Below are 21,504 nucleotides of genomic sequence, written 5' to 3'. Positions count from 1 at the left end.
TAGTGACCCGGATGGTGGTAGTGGTGACGGTTGGGTGTGGTGGTGGTGGTGATACCTGTAGAGAGTTGACGAGAAAGGTGAGGTTAATGTGAGGGGAGGAGGAGGACGGGGGGGTACTCTTACCTGTACTGAGCTGTAGGTGATCGAAAGGTGTTACCGTTTTCTCCGGGCACCACTCACCTCAGAACACCCTCCTCCTCCGGGCACCACTCACTACACCCTCGGGGCACCACTCAACACCCTCCGGGGCACCACTCTAACACCCTCCGGGGCACCACTCACTACACCCTCCGGGGCACCACTCCAACACCCTCCGGGGCACCACTCACAACACCCTCGGGGCACCACTCACTACCACACCCTCGGGGCACCACTCACTACACCCTCCGGGCACCCTCACTACACCCTCGGGGCACTCCTCACTACACCCTCCGGGGCACCCTCACAACACCCTCCGGGGCACCACTCACTACACCCTCCGGGGCACCACTCCTAACACCCTCCGGGGCACCACTCACTACACCCCCGGGCACCACTCTAACACCCTCCGGGGCACCACTCACAACACCCTCCGGGCACCACTCCTACACCCTCCAGGGGCACCACTCACTACACCCTCCGGGCACCCTCACTCACCCTCGGGGCACCACTCCTCACCCTCCAGGTCCCCTCCCTACCCTCCTCAGGGCACCCTCAAACACCCTCAGGGCACCACCCTACACCCTCCGGGCACCACCTCACAACACCCTCCGGGCACCACTCACTACACCCTCCAGGGGCACCACTCACTACACCCTCCGGGGCACCACTCACTACACCCTCGGGGCACCCTCACTACACCCTCCAGGCACCACTCACTACACCTCCGGGGCACCACTCACAACACCCTCCGGGGCACCACTCCCACCCTCCGGCACCCTCACAACACCCTCCGGGGCACCCTCACAACACCCTCCGGGGCACCACTCACTACCTCCAGGGGCACCCTCACTACACCCTCCGGGGCACCACTCACAACACCCTCCGGGGCACCACTCACTACACCCTCCGGGGCATCACTGGACAACACCCAGCTGAGCCAACTACACAACTGGTTCTGTGTGAGGTACATGGGGTGTGGGGTACATGGGGTGGGTACATGGGGTGTGGGGTTGGGGTGGTGTGGTACATGGGGTGTGGGGTACATGGGGTGTGGTACACATGGGGTGTGGGGTACATGGGGTGTGGGGTACATGGGGTGTGGGGTACATGGGGTGTGGGGTACATGGAGTGTGGGGTACATGGGTGTGGGGTACATGGGTGTGGGAGTGTGGTACATGGGGTGTAAGTGCATAGGGTGTGGGGTACATGGTGGTACATGGGGTGTGGTACATGGGGTGTGGGGTACATGGGGTGTGGGGTACAGGGTGTGGGGTACATGGGGTGTGGGGTACATGGGGTGTGGGGTACATGGGGTGTGGGGTACATGGGGTGTGGGGTACAATGGGGTGTGGGGTACATGGGGTGTGGGGTACATGGGGTGTGGGGTACATGGGGTGTGAGGTACATGGGGTGTGGGGTACATGGGGTGTGGTACATGGGGTGTGAGGTTGGTGGTACATGGGGTGTGGAGGTACATGGGGTGTGAGTGCATGGGGTGTGGGGGTACATGGGGTGTGGGTACATGGTGTGGGGTACATGGGGTGTGGGTGCACATGGGGTGTGAGGTACATGGGGTGTGGGGTACATGGGTGTGGGGTACATGGGGTGTGGGGTACATGGGGTGTGGGGTACATGGGGTGTGGTGCATGGGGTGTGGGGTACATGGGGTGTGGGGTCATGGGGTGTGGGGTACATGGGGTGTGGGGTACATGGGGTGTGGGTACACATGGGGTGTGGGGTACATGGGGTGGGGGGTGGGTGCATGGGGTGTGGGTACATGGGGTGTGGGGTACATGGGGTGTGAGGTACATGGGGTGTGGGGTACATGGGGTGTGGGGTACATGGGGTGTGAGTACATGGGGTGTGGGGTACATGGGTTGGGGGTACATGGGGTGTGGGTACATGGTGTGGGGTACATGGGGTGTGGGGTACATGGGGTGTGAGGCACATGGGGTGTGGGGTACATGGGTGTGGGGTACATGGGGTGTGGGGTACATGGGGTGTGGGGTACATGGGGTGTGGGGTGCACATGGGGTGTGGGGTACATGGGTGTGGGGTACATGGGGTGTGGGGTGCATGGGGTGTGGGGTACATGGGGTGTGGGGTACATGGGGTGTGGGGTACATGGGGTGTGGGGTACATGGTTGTGGGTACATGGGGTGTGGGGTACATGGGGTGTGGGGTACATGGGGTGTGAGGTACATGGGGTGTGGGGTACATGGGGTGTGGGTACATGGGGTGGGGTACATGGGGTGTGGGGTACATGGGGTGTGGGGTACATGGGGTGTGGGGATGGGTCTACTTTCACTGGAGCGATGCAGGGAAGGAGGTGTCCGTCTACCCACACCAGGTAGTCGTGTCGTGTAGTGCCTGGTGATGCATCCGTCCCGCTGATGGTGACGCACGTGTGGTGATGGTGAGTGATGGTGACGCACATGTGATGATGGTGACACACATGTGGTGATGGTGAGTGATGGTGACGCACATGTGATGGTGACGCACGTGTGGTGATAGTGAGTGATGTTGACGCACATGTGATGGTGACGCACGTGTGGTGATGGTGAGTGGTGTTGACGCACATGTGGTGATGGTGAGTGATGGTGACACACGTATGGTGATGGTGAACGATGGTGACGCACGTGTGGTGATGGTGAGAGATGGTGACGCACTTGTGATGGTGAGTTATGGTGACGCACGTGTGGTGATGGTGAAGATGGTGACATACGTGTGGTGATGGTGTGTGATGGTGAAGCGTGTGTGATGGTGACGCTCGTGTGATGATGGTGAAGCACGTGTGATGGTAAGTGATGGTGAGTCACGTGTGGTGGTGAGTGATAATGATGAGGGTGTGGTGATGGTGATTGATGGTGACGCACGTGTCGTGAGGGTGAGTGATGGTGACGAGGGTGTGGTGATGGTGAGTGATGGTGATGCACGTGTGGTGATGGTGATAAAGGTATGGTGATGGTGAGTGATGGTGATGAGGGTGTGGTGATGGTGAGTGATGGTGAAGAGGGTGTGGTGATAGTGAGTGATGGTGACGCACGTGTGGTGATAGTGAGTAATGGTGACACACATGTGGTGATGGTGACGAGGAGTGTACTGCTGGTGAACGATGGTGACCTAGCGGTGATGGTGATAAGTATAATAGTGAATAGATACAGTCACTCGCACGTGCCAGTTAGTGTGAGTGATGACGACACAGTTTGTTAGGTTCCTTGACGCGACGCTTAGGAACTGTACTGCTGTAACTGTAAGCTTGTATGTGACGCTTTTTTTGTATTCTGAGGACACGACTTGTACTAGTTTGTATTTACCGACTAACTGACTGTACTAAACTGGTAGTATATAGTACAGTTACCGCCTCCAACGCCGTGTGACGCAAAGGGCCTCCACATACTCGCTCCAGCCATTCCGCTCTTGAGCTCTTTCCATGGCTGTGCTTAGCTCGTCCTCCGTCTCCCTTCTTATAGTTGGGACCCATGTAGGCCTTGGTCTTCCTCTTCTCGTTCCGTCCACTCTCCACTCGACCGCCTCTCTCAATACTCTATCCAGACCCACACTCAGAACGTGCCCCATCCACCTCCATCAGCCATTCATCAGTATAGGGAACATTTGTGACTTCTCTTACCGTCTCGTTTCTAATACGATCACGCCATCTTATGTTCAAGATTCTTCTCAATGCCTTAGTCTCAAAGGTTAGGAGAGATAAAAGAGTACCAATGTATTCCTGCACCACTGTACCATTGTATCACTATATCAATCACTGTATCAGTTTATGAAGATGTAGAACTCTGACGTGGCAGGGATCTTGATGGGGTCACGTCACCCAAGCGTAAACATTGACTCTCTCTCTCTCTCTCGTTTGGTTCACTTCCTTACTCACTCTCTCATTCACTCACTCAAGACTTTACCTATGTCCTCATTAATACCCTTACTCACTTCTTTACTCACTTCCTTATCCACCTGTTAACCTTTTGTTCACACGATCACCCAACGTGTTCCCGGGACTTTGGACAACCACGTGTTGAAGGTATGGACAAGCGGCCATTATTAGCATGCTTCTTGTCTTAAGATCTGGGGCACTGGCATGACTCGCCCGCTGAAGGTCGAAGTTCAAAGGTCATTGTGTGGGTCTTGATTGTGTTAGGATAGATCGTATTTTTTAAAAGTATTAATTCGTGTTATTATCAAGTTGTAGAGGATGGTAATATTATTGTAGTGACTCGTATTTAACAGTGGTAAACCCTGTACCTCTCATTTATATGTCATGGGTTCGAATCCTGCTTGACCGGGACACATGTTAGAAGGGTGTTATCCAGTGTGACCCTCACTACCAAACATCACAGGTTTCCCAGTCCCCGGTTTCCTTCTATACTAATACTGGAAAAGTGGCGAAAAAATTATTATTATCATCATCATCATCATCATCATCATCATCATCATCATCATCATCATCATCATCATCATCATCATCATCATCATCATCATCATCATCATCATCATCATCATCATCATCATCATCATCATCATCATCATCATCATCATCATCATCATCATCATCATCATCATCATCATCATCATCATCATCATCATCATCATCATCATCATCATCATCATCATCATCATCATCATCATCATCATCATCATCATCATCATCATCATCATCATCATCATCATCATCATCATCATCATCATCATCATCATCATCATCATCATCATCATCATTATTATTATTATTATTATTATTATTATTATTATTATTATTATTATTATTATTATTATTACACACACTTGATATGTTTCATGTAAGAGTTATTCTTTATTGGTGGAGACTGTATCCTGTATCCCTTTTTTGAGTGGTGTGGTATGTGACATGTGGGGTGTCATGTGTCACGTGTGTGTGTGTTGTGTGTGCGTGTGTCAAGTATCATTATGCCGTCTCATGTGTACACTGATCCTTGTGTTTCCTTGTGTTACAGATGTGTTGGAGGCGGAGTACGAGTGTTACAACCACCACGTGTCGGCGCCCACCGCCCTCATCAGAAACAACTTCCGTGGCTTCTGTACCGAGATGCTGGGTCCCACAGCCACACCCTCACGCCAGCACCACCCACCACCACGCCCACCTCCCCCAGAGGAGTTCAGGAGTCGCTCACCGTCGCCGGAGGACCCCAGGCGACCCTCGCAGCTGGAGGAGGAACTGAGAGCTGCAGGGGTCTACTTCAGGCGGCCAGGTTCACCACCCAGAGTCCCCGTCAGGAGCTACACACCAGTTAGGAGTCGCACGCCCACTAGAAGCTATACGCCTAACAGGAGCCACACGCCTACCAGGAGTCACACGCCCACGCGGAGCGACGTGGAAGATGTGGCGGCGGCGCTGGACGAGCTTGATGCGTCCCTGGCAGGGATCAGCAGCTCCTCTGGTGAAAGTTCGCCTGCGCGGTCTCACGCCTCCAGTGTGGTGGAGCGTCGCCAGTCTGGCCCAGACCTCACACCAGCCCACACCCCCGTCTCTCCTCACACATACTCCGTCAGCCACGCCGTCGGGGACCCTCACGTTGACACCCCCGAGTACACGGGGGCGAGGGGTCACGCCGCCTACAGTAACTTTGTGAGTTATAACCACAACCGAGTGACCGAGGGAGGGGCAGACCCCAGCAGGCAGCCAGCAGACCCAGCTAGAGTGTCGGCAGGTGGGTACAGTGCCGGGGAGGGCAGTGGGCGGCCGATTACCACAGTGGGCGGGAGAGGCCAGGATGGTGGGTCACACCAGGCCCACCAGCAGCCCACCAGAGAGGGCGTCATGGAGAACTTCAACCTCATCGAGGAGGTGTATGTGGGCGCCCCCCGCACTGTGCCTCACTCCTCCGTGTCCATGCACGCCTACTACCCCGGCGTGCAGTACACGCCCCCCACACCTTCACCACCCACCATGACGGCCGCCGGCGGGCCTCGACACTCGTCCCTCAACCCCACCAGGAGGCTGTCTGGGTCTCCCACGGTGGCACCCGGGGACAGTGACAGTGGGCACGAGAGTGGTGCTACCAGCCCCTGTGGTACTCTCACCGCCGACGACACCCACTCCCCGCCCCCGTCACCCAACACCCCCGCCCACACCATCACCCAAACGCCCTCCACGTCCTCCTCCCTCAACCACTCCCGCACCTCCAGTTTACACTCCTGTCGCGGCGCGGGCGTGCTGGAGGGAGAGGTGGGCGTGGCGGTGGTGGGTGATCCTTGCACCAACGTGGGCGCGAGCTTAGGCGGCGCCGTGTTGGACCCACGCCCGCCCACGCACTTCGTGGTGGTGGCCATCGACTTCGGCACTACCTACAGCGGGTATGCCTTCAGCTTCACCAGAGACCCTGACAGCGTCCACATGATGAAGAAGTGGGAGGGTGAGTACCATGTGACACCAGTACCATGTGACACCAGTACCATGTGACACCAGTACCATGTGACACCACTACCATGTGACACCAGTACCATGTGACACCAGTACCATGTGACACCAGTACCATGTGACACCAGTACCATGTGACACCAGTACCATGTGACACCAGTACCATGTGACACCAGTACCATGTGACACCAGTACCATGTGACACCACCTCATTTCTCTTTACACTTATGTTAACTTAAACAAGGAAAGGGAACTACATTAGTTTTTTGAGACAATAAAGAGATAAGATGGTGAGAGATAGAGAGAATTTGTTATTGTTCTATATTGTGTAGTGTTGGTACTCTCTCTCTCTCTCTCTCTCTCTCTCTCTCTCTCTCTCTCTCTCTCTCTCTCTCTCTCTCTCTCTCTTCTCTATCATAAGCTAACAGCAGTAGTAGTTGTGGTAGTAGTGGTAGTAGTGGTGGTGGTAGTGGTGGTGGTAGTAGTGGTGGTGGTAGTAGTGGTAGTAGTGGTGGTGGTAGTGGTGGTGGTAGTAGTGGTAGTAGTAGTTATAGTATTAACAATAGTTATGGTGGTAATAGTTGTAGTTGTGGTAGGTGCAGTAAACCACGCAGGAAGCTTAAATGCCGTGACAAAACTATGGCATTTAGTAGAGCGTAACTACCTCCTCCTCCACCCTCACTACCTCCTCCTCCACCCTCACTACCTCCTCCTCCACCCTCACTACCTCCTCCTCCACCCTCACTACCTCCTCCTCCACCCTCACTACCTCCTCCTCCCAACCTCCCCATCACCCTCACCTACCTCCTCCTCCCCCCACTACCTCCTCCTCCACCCCTCACTACCTCCCTCCTCCACCCCTCACTACCTCCTCCTCCCACCCCTCACTACCTCCTCCTCCCACCCCTCCTACCTCCTCCTCCCACCCCACTCCACCCCCCCACTACCCTCCTACCTCCCACACCTCCCTACCCTCCACCTCCTCCTCCCTCCTCCACCCTCCTACCTCCTCCATCACCCTCCCACTACCTCCTCCATCACCCCTCCCTACCCTCCTCCCCTCCACCCTCCTACCTCCTCCTCCCCCTCCTACCTCCTCCTCACCCTCACCTCCTCCTCCCCCTCCTCCCTCCACCCCCCACCTCCTCCCTCCCTCCTCCACCCCTCCCCCCCCCCACTACCTCCTCCCTCCCACCCCCACCCCCCTACCTACCTCCTCCCTCCACCTCACCTCACTCCTCCTCCTCTCCCCCACCCCTCACTACCTCCTCCCTCCTACCTCCTCCTCCCACCCTCCCTACCTCCTCCCTCCCCCCCCCCTCCTCCCCCCCCTACCCCTCCTCCACCCCCTACCTCCTCCCCACCCCTACCTCCTCCCCTCCCCCTCCCACCCCACTACCTCCCTCCTCCACCCCCACCTACCCCTACCTCCTCCTCCCACCCTCCCTACCTCCTCCTCACCCTCCTCCTCCACCCCTCCCTACTCCTCCCCTCCCACCCCTCCACTACCTCCCTCCTCCACCCCCTCCCCACCTCCCCCCCTACCCTCCTCCCTCCCCCTCCCCTACCTCCACCTCCACCCTCCTCCTCCACCCTCACCCTACTCTCACCTTACCTCTCCTCCACCCCTCCCTACCTCCTCCCCTCCCCCCCTACCTCCTCCTCCACCCCTCCCTACCTTCCTCCTCCACCCTCACTACCTCCTCCTACCTCCCTCCCTCCCACCCTCCTACCTCCTCCTCCCCCTCACCTCACTACCTCCTCCTCCTCCTCCCTACCTCCTCCTCCCACCCTCACTCCCCTACCTCCCTCTCTCCCACCCCTCACACCTCCTCCTCCCCCCTCACTACCTCCTCCTCCACCCTCACCACCCCTCCCTTCCTCCTCCCTCCACCCCCTACCTCCTCCCTCCCACCCTCCTACACCCTTCCTCCTCCTCCTCCACCCCTCTCCCACCTCACTACCTTCTCCTCCACCCTCACTACCTCCTCCTCCACCCCTCACTACCTCCTCCTCCCACTCCCCCCCTCCCCTCCTCCACCTCCCTCCCACCCCCTCCCTACCTCCTCCCCCACCACTACCTCCTCCTCCACCCCTCCCTCCTCCCTCCCCCCCCTCCTCCTCCTCCACCCTCCACTACCTCCCTCCTCTCCCTCCCTCCACCCCTCTCCCACCTCCTCCTCCACCCTCACCCCTCCTCCTCCACCTCCCCTCCACCTCCTCCTCCCCACCCTCACTACCTCCTCCTCACCTCCCTACCTCCTCCACCTCACCTCCTCCCTCCATCTCCTCCTACCCTCCCCCTCCACCCCTCCCTACCTCCTCCTCCACCCCTCCTTACCTCCCCTCCTCCCACCCCCCACTACCTTCTCCTCCACCCTCACTACCTCCTCCTCCACCCTCACTCCCCCCCCCCACACCTGTAACACCGTCCCATATAATTAATAATTAATTTCTTTATGAGGTAATGTGTCGCCACTGTTACGCTGAGTGAGGAGGAGGAGAGGAAGGAGGAAGAGAGGAAGGAGGAGGAGAGGAAGGAGGAGGAGAGGAGAGATGAGGAAGGATGAGAAGGAGGAGAAGAAAGAGGAAGAAGAGGAGGAGGAGAGGGAGGAGGAAGGACGAGTAGTAGGAGGAAAGAGTAGGAGAGTAGGAAGAGGAAGAGGAGGAGAACGATAATTACCTCCACGGGATAATTAGTGTAATGGTGTTAGTTTACGTAACATTAAGAGGAGGTGTTTGTATATAAGGGAAGAGGGGTGACTTATTTATTACGCGGTCCGTGATTAGGATAAGTACTGTACGTTGGTTTGTTAGCGTTCGTGTGTTTGTGTTATCCTATTTGTGTATGTTTCTGCCCGTGTGCTTTTGTTTGTTAGCCTTTGTGTGTGTGTGTGTGTGTGTGTGTGTGTGTGTGTGTGTGTGTGTGTGTGTGTGTGTGTGTGTGTGTGTGTGTGTCAGTCCGTTTGTGTCAGACTGTGTGCGTGTGTCAGCTCAGCCAGTCAAGTGTTCCAGCGCAGTAAAGGTTGGAGCTCTGGACCCACCATACTCGTCAGGCTGGATGTGGAAATCGTGGAAACTTGTTTTTTCCCTCCCAGCTCCGTGAAAGGTCAAAGTTCAAGGTCATAATAATCGTGAAATAAATCATCTTCGGCTGCAGCTCACGAACGGTAAATAGATATCACTTAAAACTTGATCCAAGGAGCGTCTGTGTTTGTAGACTTTGTTTATTTTTATGAGTATTTGTGTTTATCTATATTTTCACGTGATAGAAAACGAAAGGAGAAAACGGGTAAGAGGAGTGGGTAACTCAAGTATAATTTGAATATTGTGTTGATGGGATGAGCTGCACTAATAAAGGGTTCGTATTAGGGTGTAGGGTTGACATTTGGTTACTTTTGGATCTCTCTCTCTCTCTCTCTCTTTCACACACACACACACACACACACACACACACACACACACACACACACACACACACACACACACACACGGTCTCCAGATTCTCCACGACTCTCACATCAAGTTTCCCAGAACGATTAGACACACTGATATGAGGAAGGAAAGAGGTGGAGGAAGTAGGAGGACGTGGAGGTGTAGGAGAAGGGAGGAGGACGTGCGGGTCTCTGTGATTCTAGGTTTTTTACAAGTACGAGGAACTTACGCTCGTCACTGACAGCCACCGTCAGTCACGAACCAATAATTCTGCGTCTCACCGCTGACAAGGCGAATGAAGCAACAATGTAGAAGATGGTACTCGCTGGAGAGGAAGTGAAAAATTTCTAAACAAAAAAAAGTTTCTTATTATATCTCCTAGGGGCCGTGTGTGATCCTCTCTCTTTAAGTTTATTGACAAGTGAAGGCGTTTTTCTTTACACTGTCATGGATTTGGATTCACAAGGATTCTTACGTCACAGCTCCTTTTATTTCCTAGATAAGAGAAGATAATATTTTACTACGGTACAGTTCTAGATTACCAATATTCCCCCAAGTATGCGAGGGTGCTAGTGTGTTGGGTACCTCCTTGTGTCCTGTGTGAGGTGACGCGGAATATTACAGGTGTCTGACAGTGAATGATGCCGAGTGTTGAGTACCTGAGGAGCCATGATTGTACTAGTAAGTTACAAACAGTGAATCATGGACAGGTTTACATTAAGGGAGACTGTCCAGGGTTATCTGTTTATGGTGATGTGTGGTAGGCCCTTAAATGTCAGGTACCAGGCCTGTCTGTAGGAGGAGGGATATTTGATCAGGAAGGGTGACGGGTGAGAGGGACCTGTAGGAGGTGTAGGGGCCTGCCAGGATGTAGCGGGGGAACGGGTGAAGGGCATGAGAGTTGAGGCGCTGACAGAGTGCAGCACCGATAACATTCTGGCCGTCAACTTTGTGTCACAGGGAAAGTGAGTCGGTTAGATACGTTTTACGCATCGTCAGTCAGTCAATGTGAAACTTGAACGCGCCAATGTCTGAGTAATCCGGGTACTTATCATGAAGACCGAGCCATGATTGGTTAGGTTCTGATCCCCTCTCCACCCAATCACAACACAAATTGACGACCAACCAATAAAACCTCAGATTCGTTGCCTTCGAGAACTGGAGGGATTAAGAGGTGCAATTAGCGCCTTGTTTACACCACAAGATGAAACTACACACTAACTGTTTAGGTTATAATGTACTAATATGCTTCAACAACTATAGGGCCTTTAAGCTCGTATTCTAGGTTAATACATACATACATACATACATACATAAATACACTAAAACTCCAGTGAGATAGATGGTTCTGTGTACACGATGACAGGAGACAAGAGGAGACAAGAGGGAGACTGTGAGAACCTTAGTGAAGAGATAATCACAGCCCAGGTGGAGGTGGTGGGTGGCACATGGGTCACGTCTACCTGTCTCTCTCTGTTCTGTTCTCTCAATACTTTTAGATTTAACCCGTCAGCATTCCTCTCTCTCTCTCTCTCTCTCTCTCTCTCTCTCTCTCTCTCTCTCTCTCTCTCTCTCACCACCCATCACGGCCCATCGCCCACCAGTACCATGTTGTGGCTAGCGTTTCCTCTACTTCCCTTCCTCCTATCCCCTCTCCTTCCCCTTTTTCCTTTCCTTCCCCGTCTCCTCTTACTCCTAGTTCTTCTTTCTTCCTCCCTCCCTCTCCTTCCTTTCTCTTCCTTCCTTTCCTTCCCTTCCTCTCCCCCTACACCAGCCATACACACACGGGCGTAGTGATGGTAGTGACGAAGAAGCTCTATAATTAGTGTCTTCTCGATGACCGTCTTGTTTATGTAAGACGTGTGATGTCGGGGAAGGAAGGTAAGAGAGGGTGTTGTGTGTGAAGGCCTTCGGCAGGAGGTGTAGGTCTGCTTTCTCCAGCTCACCGAGGGATTCAGAGAGAGAGTAGTGGAGGAGGCGGTGAAGGAGGACGTCTGAGCAACAAAGAGAAACGACTCAAGGACGGCTTCTCCTCCTCAGTGCCTCTGGATAAGCACTACTGAGTGTGCTTGCACTGCGTGGCACCCCCTTCATGGCCACACGTGATGTAAACCATGGACTCTGGTACACCACCGCTAGAGAGACACTCGTACCTCCGTCGTGTTGTGAGTCGGAAAAGATTACGAACGCACTCCGTCAGGTTAGGTTAGGTTAGGTTAGGTTAGGTTAGGTTAGGTTAGCGTTAGGTTAGGTTAGGTAGGTAGCGTGGTGGAGTAGGTTAGGTTGGTAGGTAGGGAGAGGAGGTTAGGTTAGGTGTGGGGTGGGTTAGGTAGGTGGTAGGTTGGAGCGTGGGAGGGTTGTGTTGGTTGGTGTGGTTAGGTTAGGTTAGGTTGTGTTAGCGTTAGTGTTAGGTTAGGTTAGGTTAGGTTAGCTGAGTGTTGAGGTAGTGAGTGTTAGGTTAGGTTAGCGTTAGTGTTAGGTTAGGTTAGAGTTAGTGTTAGGGTTAGTGTTAGTGTTAGGTTAGCGTTAGTGTTAGGTTAGGTTAGGTTAGGTTATGTTAGGTGTTTAATCACGAGGTGAAGTAAGCTAGGGTGAGTAATCTTTATGTGAGCCTTGTAAGCGTTGCGACAGATGTCATAAGTTGCTCCTTACAACATTACATTATACTGCGTGGCGCCACCCCAGCCTTCACACCTGCTGAGCTACAATACACTGACCTAATTAAACATCTGACAAAACCTGATGGGAAGGGATGATGGCATGCCTAAATGGAACAGTTTGAAGAAGGGAAGGAGGGAGGAAAATGGAGAGAGAGAGAGAGAGAGAGAGAGAGAGAGAGAGAGAGAGAAGGGAGGGGGGAGAGAGGGGGGGGGAGGAGGTGGGGAAGGAAGGAGGGAGGGAGGGAGAGAGAGAGATAGAGGGAAGGAAGGAGAGTGGAAGGGTAACAAGGTGATGATGGTGTTGACGGAGATGAAGAAGTTGTGTTAATTCATCATCACAACACCACCCCCCACCCCCACCCCCCAACCACCCTCCACCCCCAACCACCCCCGACCCCCCACCCCCCACACCAGCAACACTATTGACTCAATGTCGCTTCCTCCTGTTCCTCCTCCCTACTCCCTCCTAATACCACTTCTTCCTCCTTCCTCACTCTATTTGCTATTTTTTTCTTCCTCCTCTTCTCCTTAACACCACTTCCTCCTCCTCCTCCTCTTCCTCCCCTTCTTCCTTCTCCTAACACCACCTCCCTCCTCCTCCTCCTCCTCCTCCTCTTCCTCCCCCTTCCTAACACCACCTCCTCCTCCTCCTCCTCCTCCTCCTCTTCCTCCCTTCCTCCTTAACCTCACCTCCTCCTCCTCCTCCTCCTCCTCCTCTTCCTCCCTTCCTTCTCCTAACACCACCTCCTCCTCCTCCTTCTTCTTCCTCCTCCTCTTCCTCTTCTTCCTCTCCTTCCTTCTCCTAACACCACCTCCTCCCTCCTCCTCCTCCTCCTCTTCCTCCCCTTCCTTCTCCTAACACCACCTCCTCCTCCTCCTCCTCCTCCTCTTCCTCCCCTTCCTCCTCACCACCTCCTCCTCATCCTCCTCCTCCTCCTCCTCCTCCTCCTCCCTCCTCCTCCTCCTCCTCCTCCTCCTTCTCCTCCTCCTCCTCTTCCCTCCTCCTTCCTCCTCTTCCTCCTCCTCCTCCTCCTCCTCCTCCTCCTCCTCCTCCTTCCTCCTCCTCTCCCCTTCCCTCCTCCTCCTCCTCCTCCTCCTCCTCCTCCTCCTCCTCTTCCTCCTCCTCCTTCTCCCCCTCCTCCCTCCTCCTCCCCTTCCTTCTCCTCCCCCTCCTCCTCCTCCTTCTTCCTCCTCCTCTTCCCTTTCTCCTCCCTTCCTTCTCCTAACACCACCTCCTCCTCCTCCTCCTCCCTCCTCCTCCTCCTCCTCCTCCTCCTCCTCCTCCTCCCCTTCCTCCTCCTCTCCTCCTCCCCTCCTCCTCTTCCTCCTCCTCCTTCTCCACCACCTCCTCCTCCTCCTCCCCTTCCTTCTCCTACCCCTCCTCCTCCTTCTTCCTCCTCTCTTCCTCTTCCTCCCTTTCCTTCTCCTAACACCACCTCCTCCTCCTTCTTCCTCCTCCTCCTCTCTCCTCCTCCTTCCTCCTCCTCACCTCTCCTCCTCCTCCTCCTCCTCCTCCTCCTCCTCCTCCTCCCTCCCTCCTCCTCCTTCCTTATATAATAACTTCTCCTCATCTCTTCTTCCGTTTCATTTGTGTATAATGGGGTAACTACACATGTTTATAATGGCGTAACATCACCTATCTAATTATAATGGTACAACTAACTTCATGTGTTGCTAATGGCGTAACTAAACATAAAATTATAACGGTGCAACAAACTCTCTATATATAATTGTTTTATGGTGTCTCTTTACCTCTTTCTAATGGCGTGTGTTTCCTGCAGGTGGTGATCCAGGAGTACAGAACCAGAAGACCCCTACCATCGTGTTGTTGACTCCCGAGGGCGCCTTCCACCCCTCGGCTTCACCGCTCGGGACACTTACCACGATCTGGACTCGAAGGATGCCAAGAGGTGGCTCTATTTTGACAAGTTCAAGATGGTGCTTCATGATGACCAGGTGAGTTGGGGGGAGGGGGGTGCTTCATGATGACCAGGTGAGTTGGGGAGGGAGGTGCTTCATGATGACCAGGTGAGTTGGGGAGGGGGGTGCTTCATGATGACCAGGTGAGTTGGGGAGGGGGTGCTTCATGATGACCAGGTGAGTTGGGGAGGGAGGTGCTCATGATGACCAGGTGATTTGGGGAGGGAGGTGCTTCATGATGACCAGGTGAATTGGGGATGGGGTGCTTCATGATGACCAGGTGAGTTGGGGGAGGGGGGGTGCTTCATGATGACCAGGTGAATTGGGGAGGAGGGTGCTTCATGATGACCAGGTGAGTTGGGGGAGGGGGTGCTTCATGATGACCAGGTGAGTTGGGGGAGGGGTGTTTCATGATGACCAGGTGAGTTGGGGAGGGTGGCTCATGATGACCAGGTGAGTTGGGGAGGGAGGTGCTCATGATGACCAAGTGAGTTGGGGGAGGGGTGCTTCATGATGACCAGGTGAATGGGGAGGAGGGTGCTTCATGATGACCAGGTGAGTTGGGGAGGGGTGCTTATGATGACCAAGTGAGTTGGGGAGGAGGTGCTTCATGATGACCAGGTATGGGGAGGGGGGGGCTTCATGATGACCAGGTGAGTTGGGGGAGGGGTGCTCATGATGACCAGGTGAGTTGGGGAGGGAGGTGCTTCATGATGACCAGGTGAGTTGGGGGAGGGAGGTGCTTCATGATGACCAGGTGAGTTGGGAGGGGGTGCTTCATGATGACCAGGTGAGTTGGGGGAGGGGGTGCTTCATGATGACCAGGTGAGTTGGGGAGGGGGTGCTTCATGATGACCAGGCGAGTTGGGGGGAGGGGGGTTGGGGGTGAGAAGGGAGAGGGGGAGGGGAGGAAGGAGGGGAGGAAGGAGTGGAAGGTGAATGAAGAGGAAGGAAACAAATTAATAAATTAACCTTAAAAAATAGATTGAACCCAATAAATTTATTATGGTGATTTGTGCTGCCTGTCCAGTGTGTGTGTGTGTGTGTGTGTGTGTGTGTGTGTGTCCAGGGGGGTGGGTGTGTAGCGGTGTGTGGCCAGCTGTACCGTACCCACACACACACACACACTGTTTGTTCTCAACACTGTTAAGTAAGCAGTAAGTCAGATCACTATACTGTTTACCGTAGACAATTATTGTTGTTTGTTATTATTATCTAGTGTTTGGACCTATTTACAGAACGTGCTTTAAAACCTTTGTTGTTATTGGGTAGTAATACACTATAACAACTCTTATTACTATGGTTGTGTAGAATAAAATTTTCCTAATCTAAAAAAAAATGCAATAAAAAATATAATTCGAAGTGGTAAGAAAAAAAAATAATATAAGAATGGTTTCAAAAGACGTTATTCCTTGAAGCACTAACATACTTCACACTACAAGAACAACATTGTATACCACCAGAGATGTATTATTCAATTTGATCTAGGAGCCTAATACAGCGTGGGGTCTGTATTTATGTTGGAGCGATACATTGAGATTCATCCATTGTACTGTACTAAGTGGTGAAGAATGTGTCTGATGGAAACTGGTAGACGAGAGGAGTTTATTTACTTACTAACAGACAGACAGACAGACAGACAGACAGACAGACAGACAGAAAGACAATTCTTTTCGGATACATTACCAATTATATAAATACTGTATATACATATATACATAAGACTTAATTTTAAAAGCTTACGACCACACACACACACACCCACACCTGGTCATGACACACACACACACACACCCACACCTGGTCATGACACACACACACACACACCCACACCTGGTCGACACACACACACACACACACACACCTGGTCATGACACACACACACACACCCACACCTGGTCATGACACACACACACACACACACACACACACCTGGTCATGACACACACACACACACCCACACCTGGTCATGACAAACACACACCTGGTCATGACACACACACACATACACACACACACACACACACGGTCAATGCATTGTGAGAGGTTGCTGACCACCCCTGCCCCCTCCCTTACGTCTAAACCAGCGGAACTCAATAGGAAGACAACTTATGCGTGAGACTTCCTGTGTGTGTGTGTGTGTGTGTGTGTGTGTGTGTGTGTGTGTGTGTGTGTAACTAATATATGCACAAGTTTTATTTGTTTCTCTCTCTCTCAACCTCACGCCGTCTCCCTCTTGCAGACACTGAGTCGTGACACACTCCTGCAGGCTGCCAACGGGAAGAAGGTGCCAGCGCTACAGATCTTCAGCCACGCCCTCGGGTACTTCCGCAACCACGCCCTTAAGGAACTGACGGACCAGGCAGGCGTGGCCGTGCTGGAGGAGGACGTTCGGTGGGTCATCACGGTCCCCGCCATCTGGAGTCACCCCGCCAAGCAGTTCATGAGGACAGCCGCCTACCAGGTGTGTTGACGCCTCATGAGGTTAGGTTAGGTTAGATGTAATACGCTGGAGTGTCTATTCTTCAGGTGATCAAAACTTCCTTATCCCTCACTTACAATATTCCTCCTCCACTGATGGTCACCTCTCCCCCCCAGGCTGGTATGGGGTCGAGCAGCAGACCAGAGCAGCTCCTGATAGCCCTAGAACCTGAAGCTGCTGCCATCTACTGCCGTCGTCTGCGTCGTCACCAGCTGCTGCCAGAACGCCCCCCGGAGATGCGCGCCCCAAGACACTCCTTCAATAGAGATTCCCTCGGTATCTCGGATTCCACCCCGGTACCTGCCTTACCTGAGCTAGATAGAGGTATGTCTTACCTGGTATCTGTTCTCATTTGACCTGCCTTACCTGAGTACAGAGGGCCGTTTTATTGTATATATGACTAATTAATTTACCAGGTGGTACTGCGTGTGTATATATTCATTTAAGACAGACAGACAGACAGACAGACAGACATACAGGCAGGCAGACAGACAGAGAAAGAAAGAAAGAGAGAGATTGAACTCTATAATTCATGGATCCATCACAGTTATTGCAGTTCTATGGACACATTATTCATCACAAGTGTCTTTGTTGTTATGTCATGAAGTGCTGTCAACTGTATATAGTAGATGACAGGTTATGGCACGTAGCACACAGGCGAGTACAGCTGAAGGTGCACCTGTACCTGTGCTTGAACCTTTCATAAACCTGTACCTGTGTCTATATTTTAATTATACCTGTACCTATAACCTACCCATAACTTGTACCTATAATCTGTACCTGTAACCTACCTGTAACCCGGTAACTGTAACCTGTACCTGTAATAATGTTGTTCGTTGACCTGTAATGTTATGTAATATGATGTCGAATGACCTTTGACCTAGAGCTGTATGACCCCTTGGGAGTCTTGTTACAGAGGAGCTCATCTCACTGCCGTACCGGAGCGTGGAAACTGTTGCTGATTGGCTGCAGGAAGGTATTAGTGTTGACCAATCATTGACTGCCTCACTCACTCACTCACCTGCCTGCGCCAATATTAAGTTACTCATTAGTTGGCTGAGTTAGTTTGTTTGGTGGAGGAGAAGGTGTTACTCACTCACTCACCTGCACAGATATTATATGCCAAAGCCGCCCACTCCACATACACAGCTGTAGATGCTAAGTGTAGCGTAAACCACTTACTAAGCGTACCTGGCTGATAATGTTGACTCGTAACTTGAAGCGGAGTAGTAGTAGTAGTAGCAGTAGTAGTAGTCGTAGCAGTAGTAGTAGTAGTAGTAGTAGTAGCCACTTTATACCTACAGACACTTTTACTCTCACTGTATATACTAACTTTAGCACTTTAATGAGCACTTCTTAGACTCGTTTTTATATCCTCAGTTTATTCTTATTTATTATTTTATTTTGAAGATTATTATTCGCTTTATTTAGTGTGGTGGAGGTAATCTTTCTTCTCTTTCATTTGGTTTTATTTTTAATCTTTGTTTTACAGACTGGGTTTAATACTAATATATATATAAGCTTAGGTTTATGGTTGGTGAGGCATGTTTTGTTTGTGGGTTCTGGCTATACTGTTTATATGCTAACTTGTTTATGTAATTATTGACTTTATTTTACCTGTGTGTTTACTTGTATGTGTTTACCTGTGTGTTTACCTGTGTGTTCATGTGTATTTGTTTACCTGTGTGTGTGTGTTTACATGTGCTTGTTTACTTCTGTTGTTTACCTGTGTTGTTTAAGTCTATTGTTTACCTGTGTTGTTTACTTGTGTATGTTTACCTGTGTGTTGTAACAATACGCCCTGTTCCCGCCCACACCAAGCCGCCCACCCTACTCGTGGGCGGCCCAGTGACCAGATGGCCCTGTCCATCTCTCTCTTTTCTCTTCCTCTATTTTTTGCTCTCACCTCCTCGTCTTCCTCCTCTCACCTCCTCTTCCTCCTCTCACCTCTTCTCCCCCCTCCTCTCACCTCCTCTTCCTCCTCTCACCTCCTCTTCTTCCTCCTCTCACCTCCTCTTCCTCCTCCCCCCCTCCTCCCTCCTGACCTCTTCCCCCTCCCTCTCACCCTCCTCTTCTCTCCCCTCCCTCCTCTTCTCTCCTCTCTCACCTCTCCTTCCCCTCCTCACCTCCCTCTCACCTCCCTCCTCTTCCTCCTCTCACCTCCTCTTCCTCCTCCTCTCACCTCCTCTTCCGCCTCTCACCTCCTCTTCCTCCTCCTCTCACCTTCTCTTCCTCCTCCTCTCACCTCCTCTCACCTCTTCCACCTCCTCTCACCTCCTCTTCTTCCTCCTCTTACCTCTTCATATGGACTCTTAATAACCTAACCTAACCTAACCACATCTTACAGACACAGTATATGCTGTGGTGGACTGTGGCGGTGGTACAGTGGACATCACGGTACACCAGATGACGGACAGGACTACCGGACACCTGAAGGAGCTGCACAAAGCCACTGGAGGACCTCACGGCTCTATTGGTAAGTGCCTCCTCCTTCAGTTTCACCTTCAGGTTAGGTTAGGTTTGGTTAGGTTAATGTAATCATTAATAATATACTGTAATTGATCTTTGTCACACGTTCATTATCATATATTTTGTTCTACCTGCAGCACAAATTGGGAATGAAAGAACAAGGTTTTATAAGAATACAGGTATAACAAGAAACACCTATATTGTTAATTATGACAGGTACACAGGTACTTTTCTAACACCTTGTAGTTCGTAAGGGCCAGTGAACAACCCCTACTTGAGGGAGCCACAACAAGGTCATCTGAGGTCGATCATTAGCTCAGAGTTTATAAGTCATCCAGTAAACAAGAGATAAACAGAGCTTATACTTGAGTCCTTTACCAATGTTGTAGTTATGATGTGTGAGTTGTGGACACTTTAATAAGCTCAGACAACCCTTCAGTGTACACCACCTATGTTTGTTAGTGGTAGGGAAGGTTATCTCGTCTCTAGGTGGCCAATACTCCTTAAATTATTATCAAACACTTGAAATTCATAACTATTTTTTCTTCTGACATTGGAAATATTAAATCAGTGTTGAGTATCGTTGTATTTTATTATTATTATTATTATTATTATTATTATTATTATTATTATTATTGTTATTAGTATTAGTATTAGTATAAGTATTATTATTATTATTATTATTATTTTCAGGCGTTGATAGTGAGTTTGAGAGGTTCCTGGAGACCATCTTCGGTACAGATTTTCTCGCCACGTTTAGACAGCAGCGACCAGCAGCGTTTGTTGACCTCATGATAGCCTTTGAGTCCCGCAAGAGGAACGCCTCACCCTACAGGAGTAGCCCCTTGAATATTGCCCTGCCGTTTTCTTTCATCGATCTCTACCGCAAATTTAAGGGCAAAGATGTGAGTTAAGAAATAATAATAATAGATTTCCAAAGATATATTCGGTGTTCTTTATCTTTCCCTCTAGCCGGGGTTATGACAGCATCCAGGGAGAGCTCTTTTCACATCACTTACGGGAGACAGAAATAAATGTAATTCCATTTAAAACAAAGAAAATGTTCCTTATACAGAAAAATCAAACTTTATACAATTGTTTGGAGGTTTTCATATTAAAATATTCCCTGTGAGAAAATTTAACATACTTATTTGTTTTATTTGTCGTAGTTAACTTTGGTCAACAATATTAGGTTTAATGTAAACAAAAAATGGAAAAATTATTATTGTTCTTTTATTTTTCATTTACTTTTGTTTTGGTTATGAAAATATGGCATAAAAATATTAATATAAATTATGTACTTTATATAGTATCTAGTAATTATATTTGTATTTAATTACGATAATTACGATAAGGATCCTGAAGATTACCCCACCTCACCGATTATTTCACCTGATTAAATATTCTAACCTAACCTAACCTAACCTAACCTAACCTAACCTAACCTCCCCCAGACAGTATAAGTGTGTTTAATCATCATGTATAACAAGGGGGGGGAGCTAATCTTCAGGTGATCCAACGGTAGAAATAGTCAGGTAATGAAGGTGTATTATGTGTGGCCGGCAGGTGGAGTGGGCAATTAAGAAACAGCAACACCTGGGCGTGAGATGGTCGGCCCAGGGCATGTTAAGGGTCGAACAGGAGACTATGAGACATCTCTTCCTGCCCACACTCTCAAACATTACCCAGGTAAGGTAGAGAGAGAGAGAGAGAGAGAGAGAGAGAGTTTGGTGATAAGGGTAATAACAAAAACAAGGTATGCCTTAACTTTAAATTGTTGATGACTATTTACTAACTTAGAACTTGGCCTTAGTCCATTGAGTACGATGACTTAATCCTTTGAGTACAATGACAACCCCTTGAGCGCGTTGACTGAACACTTCAAGTATGATGGCCTATTTCCTTGAAAAAGATGTCATCGTACTCAAGAGGTTAAGTCATCGTACTCAAGAGGTTAAGTCATCGTACTCAAGAGGTTAAGTTATCGTACT

At 51.0% G+C, this 21,504-nt stretch overlaps 1 protein-coding gene across 1 annotated transcript in view; it reads left to right on the top strand.

The window, feature by feature from the left end:
• The window catches only part of LOC121872696 (heat shock 70 kDa protein 12A-like), a 94,089-nt gene that overhangs the window by 68,406 nt on the left and 4,179 nt on the right, over positions 1-21,504 (top strand). The window contains 9 exon segments of the mRNA XM_042375693.1: positions 5,124-6,542; positions 14,424-14,492; positions 14,495-14,598; positions 16,805-17,026; positions 17,161-17,368; positions 17,961-18,020; positions 19,392-19,520; positions 20,207-20,418; positions 21,080-21,202. Of these exon segments, the coding sequence (XP_042231627.1) occupies positions 5,124-6,542; positions 14,424-14,492; positions 14,495-14,598; positions 16,805-17,026; positions 17,161-17,368; positions 17,961-18,020; positions 19,392-19,520; positions 20,207-20,418; positions 21,080-21,202 (2,546 nt within the window).

Source organism: Homarus americanus, unplaced genomic scaffold (assembly GCF_018991925.1).
Source record: "Homarus americanus isolate GMGI-L3 unplaced genomic scaffold, GMGI_Hamer_2.0 scaffold39155, whole genome shotgun sequence".
Classification (NCBI taxonomy): domain Eukaryota; kingdom Metazoa; phylum Arthropoda; class Malacostraca; order Decapoda; family Nephropidae; genus Homarus; species Homarus americanus.
Note: the sequence above shows the minus strand (reverse complement) of the source record. Positions and strands in the feature narration are given on the sequence as shown.